This window comes from Ipomoea nil, unplaced genomic scaffold (genome assembly GCF_001879475.1).
Source record: "Ipomoea nil cultivar Tokyo-kokei standard unplaced genomic scaffold, Asagao_1.1 scaffold1401, whole genome shotgun sequence".
In the NCBI taxonomy this organism is placed as follows: Eukaryota; Viridiplantae; Streptophyta; class Magnoliopsida; order Solanales; family Convolvulaceae; genus Ipomoea; species Ipomoea nil.
The window spans coordinates 566964-580364 of NW_017617829.1; the positions used below are offsets into that span (position 1 = coordinate 566964).

The following is a 13401-nucleotide window of genomic DNA, read 5'->3' on the forward strand; positions in this document are numbered from 1 at the left end:
GGAGGGTCAGCATGCTGAGTTGATCTCCAGCCGATCGCGAGAGCTTGCGGCGCATCAGGAGGCCCTGAAGGCGCACCAGGAGGCTGCGAGGGTGGCTGTCTCGAGCTACAAGGACTCTGAGGCCTTTGCCAGGAACGCGAAGGCCTACCTTTTTCAGAACCCGCAGAAGACCCTGGATGATCTCATGAGTTTCCCCGAGGGGAGTGAGTGTGTGACTTTGCAGGGGTTGGCGATGTATGAGGCGGGGGAGGGTTCCATGCAGAGCAAGATCTGTTCCGTCCTTCACGCGAGAGATGCATCCTTCGACCCAGTGCGTGGGGCCTGCCCGAGGAGTTCGCGGAGGAGGAACCAGGTGATCCCATGGATGTGGTGGTGGGAGAGGGAGCCCCCCCCCCCCCCCCCCCCGATGGACACGGCGGCCGACCGCTCGTCGAGTGCGGACTTCGCGGCTGACCTCCTTCGCTTTGCAGGCGTTGACGCCCCCCCGGAGGAGACTCAGGCGGCTGACTTGGGGGCGATGATGGTGTCCGCGAGATTGCGCGGCCTTGATGTCCTTTAGAGTTGGCGGCCCCTTATCTTTCTTTACTTAGTTGTTTGCACAGACTATCTCCTTTATTTAGACATGTGTTATCTTGTTGCGCGGGTTGCCGCCCGGATGTTCACTTTTGTTTGTATTAGACTGTTGGCTTCGCCATGACATCGTTTGTTATGACATTGCTTGTTTATTTCGTCTTATACTTCTGTCCGTTTTGCTTGTTACTTGCGTGTTTTCCTTGATTGCTCCTCGGCGTGGCTTACCTTGTGCCCAAAGGTATTCCCGCGGGCCTCAACGCCTTTGCCGTCGCGGGTCCAGCCAGCCTGCCTACGTGAGACTTAGCTGTCCCGCCAACGCGAGACTAACCGGCCCGCCAGCGCGGGGCTAGCCGACATCACGAGGTCGGACGGCCGACCCCTCGCGGCCACACGAGGTCGGTTGGTAGATCTCGTGAGCTTAGCTGGTTACCGCTCATAGCTATATTACCCGTCCGGTGGTAGGCAAGGCCGGACCTCGTATCACCTCTAGGGTGTTAAGGTTACGTTGCGCCCGTACGGCGATGAATGAGGCCGGACCTTATACTGCCCCTAGGACGCCTTAGCGATTCCTGCGGTGAAGTCGCCTGACTCGCACCCCGAATCCTTCTGTTCGGTGGTAGGCGAGGCCGGACCTCGTACCACCCCTAGGGTGTTGGGATTGCGTTACGCCCGTCCGGCGATAGGCGAGGCCAGACCTCGTACCGCCCCTAGGACGTCTTAGCGATTCCTGGGATGGAGTCTTTTGACTCACACCCCAAATCCTTCCGTTCGGCGGTAGGCAAGGTCGGACCTCGTACCACCCCTAGGGTGTTGGGATTGTGTTACGTCCGTCTGGCGATAGGCGAGGCCAGACCTCGTACCGCCCCTAGGACGTCTTAGCGATTCCTGGGATGGAGTCTCTTGACTCGCACCCCGAATCCTTCCGTTCGGCGGTAAGCGAGGTCGGACCTCGTACCACCCCTAAGGCGTGCGTCCTGTCCAAGTGTTGGCCGACCCCAGCCGACCTCGTGTTGGCCGACCTCAGCGTCGGCCGACCCCGTGTCGGCGAACCTCACGTAGGCCGGCCTTGTGGCGCCCGAGTACCCGAGCCTAGACGTGCCTGAGTTCGCCCCAAACTCGAAGTAGGATAAATGTTCAACAAAATCATTATTTCATTACGAGAGAAAGCAAACAACAAACATTATTGTGGGAAGTCGGCCTGTTATTGGGGATGGGGCAAGCCGTATAAATGGGTTTCTACTGGTAAAACTTCAGCAAGTGCTCCGAGTTCCACACCCTGTCCACCATCTTGCCCGATGTGGTCCTTAACTTGTAGGTACCTGGTCGTACTATGGTATCAACCATATATGATCCTTCCCATTTCTTAGAAAATTTGCCTCCGTCCTGGGGTCGGCTTACCTCCCTCCTCCGAAGGACTTAATCGCCGACCTGGAAGTAGCGGGGTCGGACTCTGTTGTCATGGTATGCCTATGTTTGACGCTGGTAATTCTCCGCGCGGACCATGGCGTCCTCCCTTCTGTCATCGATGAGGTGGAGTTCACCGGCGTGGTGTCCCCTCATTGAGGTCGGGGTCGTACATCGAGACCCGATAGGATGGTATTACGGCTTCGGTGGGTGCTCGTGCTTCGAAACCGTTTACTAACGCGAACGGTGTCTCCCTGGTGGCCCTTCTTGGGGTGGTGCGGTACACCCATAGGACGGTGTCCAGCTCCTCCACCCACGTTCCTCCGGCTGCGCCCAGGTTCTTTTTTATGCCGTCCACTATTATTCTGTTGGCGTTCTCCACCTGTCCGTTTGCCTGTGGGTACGCCACCGTCACGCGGGTGTGTTTTATGTACCATTGGTCGCAGAACGCCTTAAATTCTTTGCTCTCAAATTGACGCCTTTTGTCAGAGATGATTTGCATGGGGACCCCGAAGCGGTACAGAATGTTCCTGCGTATGAACTTTGTGCACCGGGTGCTGGTTATGGTGGCGAGGGGCTCCACCTCGACCCACTTAGTAAAATAGTCTATGGCGACCATTATGTACTTCCTCTTTGCGGACCCCATGGGTAGAGCCCCGACGATGTCGATCCCCCATCGTGAGAACGGGATCACCGTGCTGATGGGCGTGTAGCTGGTTGCTAGTCGACCTGGCTCTGCGTGGAAGTGCTGGCAGGTCGGACACCCCCTGGCGTACTCCGCGCACTCCTTGGCCATCTTTGGCCAAAAGTACCCTTGCAATAGGGCCCTCCTCGCCGTGGCGAATGCTCCTTGGTGTGCTGCGCAGGTGCCCTCGTGTATCTTCTCCTTGACGAACTTGGCTTCTTCTGGGTATAAACATCGGAGGACGGAGCCGTTGTAGGACCTTTTGTAAAGGGTGTCACCAAGGAGAACGTATGTTGGTGACCTCCACTTGACTGCCTTGGCGTCTGCCTCGTCTGCTGGTAGGGTGCCCGTTCTTTTGTACTCAACCAGGTGGTCCAACCAACAGGGGGGCGAGCTTGTACGGGGAGGACTGGGTAGGCTTCCAGGCTAGACCTCTGGAGGTCTTCAATCCGCGCTATTTTAGAGACATGCTCCGGGGTCCGCGTCCCCGTTTTGACTTCGGTGTACCTGCAAAATTTCGTAGAGGGTCAATTGACCTAGGAGCTGGAGTACCACGTCACGGTATCTCCTCATCCTCTCTTCGTTGGCCTCGAACTCGCCGTTTACCTGTCCAACCAGCAGCCGGGAGTCGCAACGCACCCTTACTTTGGAGGCCCTCAGACCCAGCGCGAGCCTGAGGCCGCCCAGTAGCGCCTCATTATCGGCCTCGTTGTTGGACAGCTTGAAGTGGAAACAAAGGGCGTAGTAGGTCCGGAACCCTTCCGGGGTTACGAGGACCACCCCTCCGCCACACCCCTTAGGGCCGGACGAACCGTCCGTGGACAAGGTCCACCAATCATCTTCATCGCTCCGGGCTAGCTCGGTGGCCTCTCGGGCGGTGAGTGCCTGCCCCTTGATCGCGGGTCGGGGCTTGAACTGGACGTTGTATTGGCTCAGCCGCGTGGACCACTTGATCAACCCGCTTCCCGACCCCGAGGCCCTTAGTACCGCCTCGAGGGGTTGGTTGGTGAGGACCCGCACGGGGTGTGCTTGGAAGTAATGGCCGAGCTTCTTGGACGTGGTGTCCATGACGAAGATTGCTTTTTCCGTGGGTGAGTACCTGAGCTCGGCACCTCGGAGGGCTCTGCTCACGTAGTACACCGGGCGTTGTGTCCCCGCGTCATCTCGGACCAGTACGGAACTGATCGCGGCTTGCGAGATGCCCAAGTACATATACAAAGCCTCCCCTTTCTCTGGTTTGGCTAGGGGGGCTAGTGATATGAGGTACGTCTTGAGGTCTTCGAAGGCTCTCTAGCACTCGTTTTACCATTCGAACCCGTGGTTCTTCTTGAGGACCCCGAAAAATGGTAGGGACCTCTCGGCCAACCTTGAGAGGAATCGGCCGAGGGCCGCCAGCCGACCATTGAGGCGCTGGACCTCGCGGAGGGACCTCGTGGGTTCCATCTCCAGGATGGCATTGACTTTCTTGGGGTTGGGCTCAATACCCCTCTTTGAGACCATGGACCCCAAGAACTTCCCTTCGTGTACCTCGAAAGTGCATTTTTTGGGGTTCAAACTTAAATCAAATTGCCTCATAATGGAAAATACCTCGGCCAAATCGGCCGTGTGGAGGTCGGCCTCCGTGCTCTTCACAATCATCTCATCGACGTAAGCTTGCAAGTTCCGGCCGAGGACTTTCTTGAACACCTTGGCAACCATCCTTGTGTACGTGGCTCCCGAGTTCTTGAGCCCGAATGCCATGACCCGGTAGCAAAAGACCCCTTCGGGGTTGGTGAACGCCGTCTTCTCCTCATCGTCCTCGTGCATGAAAATTTTGTGGTACCTCCGGAAGGCGTCTAGGAAGCTCATGAGTGCGCATCCCACCGTCTCGTCCACCAGCTGATCTATGTTGGGCAGCGGGAAGGGGTCCATGGGGCATGCCTTGTTGAGGTCCGTGTAGTCCACGCACATCCTCCATGTAGGTGGTTTAGGTGCGAGGACTACGTTCGCAAGCCATGCCGTCTTCATTCACCAGCTTAGTTTCTACCTCATCCACCTTTCTTTTCCCACCCAACATCTCATCATTAACGTTGGCCTTTCTTTTCCCCTCAATACTTCTTTTCTTTTCCTACTTGTTGCTATTTCATCCACCACTCACTCTGATGGATTATATGAACCCGGGGGTCCGGATTATACAACCCGTGTATATGTTTGAATATAAGAAATGGATAATAAAGCGGTAAATATTATATTAATTGAGCATAAAATGCTATTACAGAGGTTCGGGACGTGTAATAACGTTACAAGTACTGTAAGAAGGTAGAAGATGTCTGGTTAGGACACTGAGGGGGGGGGGGTGTTTATATACCCCCGGGCGCTACGGGCCCTAGGCCCGCGGGAGGAGCCGCGGGCCGCGCCGCGGGTCTCGCTCCACGCGAGGACCCGGCCCTTGGCCGAGCACGGAGCTCGGCCAAGGGGCCGAGGCCGGCCACGCCGACCCCGGGGTGGTTCGCCATGCTGCGCGGGTGAACGCGGGGTCCGACCCGGTCCGTGTTGTCCTGCTCGGATCCGGTTCCGTGATTATTCCATCACACTCCAATTTATAGTGCTCATCTACATATCTCACCCATGCTTCATCCTCAATTTCCACCATTGTTATTATTTCATTTATTATTATTTATTATTATTATTATTATTATTAATTATTATTCATTTTTCCTTTTGAAGTTCTTATGTATGTTGAAATCTAAGGATTAATCCTTAATTATTAATATAATTAATGTATTTCATTTTTATAAAAATATATTAATTGGAAAAAAAAATTACCCATTTCCAAAATGACACACATAACCTTAATAGGAAAAAAAATTCAGAACAAAATCTACTATACTAATAAGAGCCCAAGAGAGTTAGGTCTATAATGGGTTGAAAAAATGGCGGTCAAATTTTTTAATCAAATGAATGGCTCAGATTGATCAGATTTTAATTTTTCTTTGAGATTTCCTAATTTATCCTTAATGAATATGATTATCCGTTAACTTTTCCGTTAAATATTATCTTTTCCGTTAGTTTCTATTAGTTCACCGTTAACTTACTCATTGATTTTAATAAAAAATGTCTCAAGTTCGAACCCCATCCCAATTAAATTAAAGTTGGCATAATTAGTACTCTATTTTACTTTTATTAAACTAATTAATAATTTAGTAGCTACAACAAAAAATAATACATATGCATTTCTTTAATTTAGAATTATGTGTGTACAATTTTTTTATTCAAAAAAAATTATTCATTATCAATAAATTAAATAAGAGAAATAATTTCATTAGTTATATTGTCTTTATTTTTCTCCAATGTAAAACTTCTTTACATTCAAATTAATCAATTAATTATATTCACTACATTGTCTATTATCTTTTTTTTGTGCACTATTTTTTAATTAAATATCAAAGTTATAATACAAAATAATGCTATATATTTATTTACCAAGTATTTTATTAATACCATGAAAAAATTAAAAAAAAAACATAATTAAAAAAACCAGTCATATTAACTACTTGAGGGATTTGTTGACAAAGAGAGTATTCAAATCACACAACAAATTGAAGTGAGAACTACATCGCAATGTCCTTGTTTAATAATAAGCAATTAGCGATTAGCGTTAGCGGATTTGACCAGCGAATTATATAAACAGTTAGTAAAAAGATATTTAAAAAAATTAGCCGTTTAGATTAACATGTAAAATGACCTAAGGGTATACATATATTTCATAATAATAATAATAATAATAATAATAATAATAATAATAATAATAATAATAATAATAATAATAATAATAATAATAATAATAACAATAACAATAATAATAATAATTGTTATAAAAAAAAATAAAAATAAAAAGTATAACTAAGCCAATCATATTAACTACTTGGGATATTTATTGACAAAAAGAGTATTCAAATCACACAACAAATTGAAGTGGGAAACTATCTCGCAATGTCCTTGTTTGGCAATCAGCAGTTAGCTCTTCAATATTAGTATATATTTAATATTTTATGCCCTAATTTTTATTTGCTCTCCCTTATTTCCCGTATTTTGTTTCAACCATACCCATACAATTATTTTATTGACAATTATAATCAATCTTGACTATATTATCTTGCATTTATAAACTTAGAATTTCCTATTTAAATACGCAAATTCAACATTCAATTATATATGCATGAACAATTCCAATATAATCTTGCATTAATATATTTTATAGTACTTATTTAAAAAAAAAAAAAACATTGGACATTATCTCAATCGCGCAATGCGCGTAAAAAAACTAGTATTACAATAATTCTAAATCTTTTATTGCTATAAATTAAATGGTAAACATTTTAATATAATTGAACAAAAATATAATTATTATAATTTTTATTTTAGATTTTTTTTCCTTTTTTACATGTAACAATTTGAATTAGAATAATTAATATTTGTGCCTTAAATATAAAAAGGAAGACATTATTACTTTACCTTTTTTTCTTAAAAAATAAAAATATATTATATTATGTTACCCCTAATTTCACAAGATATTAGTGATGAAGTTAAAATTAAAAATAAAAAAACCAAAAAAAAAATTAATATCTAGAATTTTACCACATCATGAAGTGGTTGAATTGTAATGATAAAAAAATTAATGTAATTAACGTTTTCCTTACCATTAAGGATTAGTGGTTCACTTATTACCATGGAAGAAGGATTAAAGTAATTAATAATTAATAAAATAATAGCAGTAGGAAACGTGGGATAAATTATAAAAGGCAAATATGTGAATGACATTATAAATTGACAAGCATATATATATATTACAATCCCTAGCGTAAACAACTAAACATAATGTCTTTTTTCTATTAGGAAAAAAAAATAATAATGTCTTTCTTTTATTTCGTCCAAATATTTCAAAAAGTTCACATTTTAATTATCCTAATCCATATCATCAAGTACCACAAAAAAAAAAAGATAAATATTACAATAATTTTAATTTGTCAATTTCCTTTTTAATGTTTACCATTTAAAGCAATAAAAGAACAAAAATTATGTTACTGCTATAAAAAGTAAAATAATAAAGAAGAATTGGACAAATTCGCAATTATTATAACATTTTATCTTAATTTTTTTTTCCTTTTAAGGTTGTTGTGTTTAACATTTTGAATTAGGGTAAAGTTTTGTTATATTGAAAAAGAAAAACACATTAAATTCGATCCCAACCACATATGCATACTAACTAAAAAATAATAATAATAATGGTGAAAATAGGTGATAAATGTAACCGTGAAAAATATGTAGATCAATACTATAAATTGAAAATAGTGGAGATGGAGACAACAACAAGAGAAGAGAAGAAAAATGGTGGGGAATTAGATGTTGGGTGGGTAAAAAGTGGAAGCTAAAGTGGAATATGAAGACGGAAGTTGCAATAAGAAGGGGAAGCATGTGGATCAAGCCAAGATATTCGATCACAAAACAGTGCTCAAAACTTGCAATGCCTCACTTTGACCTGTGGATCAAATTAAACATTTTTAATTGCCAATTCAACCACTTTTAGTGTTTAGATAAAAAATCTTAGGGTTTCCAACACTCTTAAAAAATGATGATAAACCTAAGAGCATTGTGTGATAAGAAATTCATATATGTAAGAAATTAAATATTATTACAAATATAATATTTTCATTAAAAAATATAATGCCTGTTAAATTAAAAAGTATTATATAAGTGAGATCTATATATCCCACATGAGAATTTTTAATCAATAATGACATACATATATATAGGTATAATATAGTAATAGTTTTTTAGTAGATTTTGAACGTGAAAACGATATATATATACCTGGATGCGGTTTTATTATGCGTGAATGGAGATCTGGTTGGGTTGATAGTCGGTTGGGCGGACATGGATTGATCTGATCTGAGATCTTGCTACGTCTTCCTCTTACCATACCAACTACCCTATCTATAGCAACTACGAGCATCCCCAATGTCCATATACTGCACAGGTGCAACTAACTCAGCGTAGAGATCACAGTTCTTTTTTTTTTTTTTTTTATTTAATCCGTTTTTTATATTTATTAATTAATGTAAAGTATATAATTATCCTTTAGGGTTGAGATTTGAGACATTAAAACGTCTAGAACCCTAGCTAGCGCCAAGCGGCGAAACTTTTATTTTTTTGTTTTTTAATTGATCCGTTTAAAAAAAAAAGAAAAAATAAATAAAAATCTCCTGCTTTTGCGGACCTTCAGAAGTCAGAACAATAATTATAATAAATTATATTTAAAATAATTATAAATATAATTAATAAATAAAATAAAAAATTGTTGAAACTATGGTACAAAATACTGGATTCTCATCATATTGTGAATGCTCGAAGTATTCTATTTTAATTTGTCTCTTATTGTGTTATTCACAAATTATTATTATTATTATTATTATTATTATTATTATTATTATTATTATTATTATTATTATTATTATTGTTGTTGTTGTTATTATTATTATTATTTACACCCGTGCGATGCACGGAATACATTTGTTATAATATATTAATGATAATTATATTAAATCGATATATAAATTATTCCATGAAATTAAATATCATATTATGGTGCACGGTAATACCATACATACATGCATCCATGCATGCATGCATACATACATACATACATACATACATATGTGTGCGTGTGTGTGTGTATGTGTTAATTGTAGTCGTTATCTAACAAATTTCATTGCAAAAGGAGAAGAGTCATTATTAAAATCATTGATAATAACCATATCAGGATTGCATTGTAGTTAATGATTTATTATTGATTATAAAATCATTTCTAAATTTATTATCGATTATAAAATCATTTTTACGGATAATACCATATTATGGTAAACGGGTTAGACACTAACCATATGATTAGAGAGATAATTTCGATTCAGTTCAAACACAAATGGATTACAGAGAATATATCAGACTGTACCTCTAAACACTCCTAAGAGATAGGCTATTACATAGAGACTAAGTCTAACACCACAAACTATAACTATAGACTATACAATAATAATTATAATAATAATAACGCTCACACATATGAGGATTGCATCGCAAAAGGAAAAAAATAATGATTTTATAATGCATGAGTTAGACATGTGGTTTCCGTGATTTTATCATTACAGTGAAATAATGATTTATAATTTCCAAATTTATTATTAATTATAAAATCATTTCCAAATTTATTATTTATTATTGATTATAAAATTATTTTTACAATTTTATTATTGATTATAAAAAGAATAATTATTAAATTAAAAATGATTAAATTGTTAAATTATACTTAAGGTAAATATTAGGGATTATTTACTTATAGAATTGTTTTATTAAATTATTTATTGAATTATTTTATTAAATTATTTTATTATAAGTAGCGGAAAATTATTTAAATAAATTAGAGAATTAGTTATAAGTTATATAAATTAAAATTGGCAAAATCGGAACTATATTGTTAAAATTGTATTTTTAAATTATTAAATAAACAATATAAATTAAATTTGATTAAATTGTTTAATTATTCTTAGCAAAAATGCCAGTACCAGATGTACATTAGGAAATTTTATTTTTATTTTTTTGAATACTACTGACTCTATTACATTGTAGGGTTAATACCGCCTCCACTAAGGCTCGATCTCATAACCTCCCATATGAGAGAATCACTAAATACCATCCAAACACAAGGTGCTTGGCAAATTAAGAATAGATTAAGAAGTGACAAATAACAATAATGAATAACTTAACAAAAGCATGATTTTAATAGATTTAATTGTTGACATATTCCTCAATATTCATCTCGAAATAGACTCCTCATTATTTGAATCCCCTTCTTTGGTAGAATCCAAATTTCCAATCGAAGGTTCAGGCACCTATCTATCCAGAGAACCGTGAAAGTTAGGAAAATTTAAATACCTAATTAAAGTTGTACAAAAATCACAAATTTGCAAGTAAGCAATAGACGACCTCTTCAAAAAGATCATAATCTTCTCTGTCATAAACATGTGATGGGAAATCTGCATCTTTCAATATTCTCACAGTAGTTATGTCACAAAACTTCAGCATATACCTGTTATTAGTAGTTTTGTTTCTATACTCATTATAAACCACCACAAATCTATGAATTTGATAAATTTTGCATTTTTTAAATTTGTTGAGCCACTTTTCAACATACATTCAAGGAATATGCATATGTATAAAAGTTCCCTGAAATTGTAAAAAAACCATATGCATAGAATAAAATTTTAGAAATACGGAGTACAAAATATATATTAAGTTTAAGATTATAGTAAATAAAAAAATCATCTACATCATGTGCTACAAACTCTATACAGTTTATGATTTCAGAACCTCTTATCTCTGGAAGACGAACGACACGGAGCACTCTAAACCTTATGTTATTCCACTAGAGTCTAGGATGAAGTTGACTACCAATAATCTCGCTGTGAAGTTCAGTTGCCATTGAGAATCGGTGTAAATAGGAGAGTACAAATGCAGAAATACGTTGGAAGCTTACAACTTTGGATTTAGCACAATGACGGGTTTAAATAGCAAATTGTTATGTTATTACTATAATTAATTATTACATTTTATTCTATACTATTACGTTGTTTACTCCTCTTTAATTACCATAATATAGTGTTATTTATTCTTTGGATTTAGAATAAACTTTTATTCTACGTTAATATTACCGATCAAATTAACCATAATTAATTATACCATGATTTTCTACGTTAATATTACCGATTTATTTGTTAATATTCTTACGCTTTTTATTCTAATTATAATTAAGGACAACACAATATTACCAAATATTACAGTGCAATATTACCAATTTCCATTGCATCATTTTCTTACCAAATAAAAATTACCATTACTTTGACCAGTAAAAATAAGTTTGGGCGGGAAAACACTAGAAGGGATTTTACTTTTGTATATATATATATATATATATATATATATATATATATATATTATATATATATATATATATATATATATATATATATATATATATATATATATAATTCAAGTAGTTGTTGATTTCAACTTCACCAAATTATATCAAGATCTCATGAACCCGCTTCAATGCGACAAGACCTAGCTTATCATTGAAAGAAGTTATTTAAATGAAACTTCACATCTGACTTCACCGGACTATATCTAGATCTCATGAACCTGCTTCAAGACGAAAAGGCCTACCTCATCACTAAAAGAAGATCTTTAAATGAAATTTCACATCCAACTTCACCGGACTATATCTATATTTCATAAATCCGCTTCAAGGCGACAAGACCAACCTTATCACTAAAAGTAGATCTTTATGAATTTTTACATCCGACTTCATCGAATTATATCTAAATATCATGAACCCGCTTCAAGGCGACAAGGTCTACCTTATCACTAAAAGAAAATTTTTAAATGAAATTTCACATCATTCCACTAAGTCAGATTTGTATATACTATACGTGTACGTGTGTGGGTGTGTGAGTTAAATGTGTTTGTGCACGTAATGCGTCTGTGTGTATATATAAGTATCCATATATCCCATGCAAATACACACATGTTTATGCGTAAATATGTAATGTGCATCCATGCAAATACCCATAAACAGATCTTCCTAGCTGTATTCAAGAAATATATATAGGTAGTGTATACATATGCCAATTCCTATATAGGTTATATATATTTTTACTTTGTTGCATGTTGGAAAATGTAAAGTTAACTATCCTGACATCTATAAATTAATTCAACAATAACTAATTAAAGACAACTCAACAAATTAATTAATTTTAAAAAGTTAATAAATTAAAAACGGGTGCAAAGTTTGAATATGAGATTATTCGTAGATCATAAGTTAAGATAGACTGAGATTGTTTAATTTAATTTTACAAATTAATTATCTCAACAATGTTTATTTTGGGTTATTTTCCTTCCCGGTCTGGAAGGTTAAAAATTTGTTTAAATAATATGTGATCAAATTCTTTTGATATTAATATCTAACATTCATGGCTTGATCCCATGGTCTAGTGGTTAGGACATTGGACTCTGAATCCAATAACTTGAGTTCAAATCTCGGTGGGACCTTTCAAATTGGTAATATATTAACTTTGGGTTGTATTTTAAGTAGCAAATGGGCACTTTTTGTAGAGAAGAATTCGGGTTTAAACTGGGTTCGATTCCCGTAGGCCAGCTTCCATGGCCTGGCCTTCCGAAGCGAATGCGGAGGACCGATTATGAGATTGTTTGATTTTTTTTTTCACTTCTCCTCTTTACCACGTAGTGTTATTGTATAAGTTCCTATCTTCTAACATTCATGAATATGAGATTGTTTGATTTTTTCACTTGTCATCTTTACTAATCAGTGTTATTGTATAAGTTCCTATCTTCTAACATTCATGAATATGAGATTGTTTGATTTTTTCACTTGTCATCTTTACTAATCAGTGTTATTGTATAAGTTCCTATCTTCTAACATTCATGAATATGAGATTGTTTGATTTTTTCACTTGTCCTTTTTAATACTCAGTGTTATTGTATAAGGTCCTATCTTTAAGTTGGGTGCATGGTTGTAGAGATCATTATGTTCGTTATTCACTTCTAGATTGTTAGGAAATTAACTATTTATGATGTGGAACACAAAACTACGTTGTGGGGTAACCAATGCTCTAAAAGAGAATTCACTA

General features: G+C 38.1%; 1 protein-coding gene and 1 non-coding gene across 2 annotated transcripts; one reads left to right on the plus strand and one right to left on the minus strand.

The window, feature by feature from the left end:
- Window positions 1-2110: 2110 nt before the first annotated feature.
- LOC109186059 lies at window positions 2111-3874 on the minus strand. The gene is made up of 2 exons (XM_019335966.1): window positions 3170-3874; window positions 2111-3022 (listed from the first exon to the last, which is right to left on the minus strand). The coding sequence occupies exons 1-2, from the start codon at window positions 3872-3874 to the stop codon at window positions 2111-2113; spliced, it is 1617 nt and encodes a 538-aa protein (XP_019191511.1).
- Window positions 3875-12730: 8856 nt separating this feature from the next.
- On the plus strand, window positions 12731-12802 carry TRNAQ-CUG. Its single transcript has one exon. It is a non-coding gene; the product is annotated as a tRNA-Gln (tRNA).
- Window positions 12803-13401: the final 599 nt, after the last annotated feature.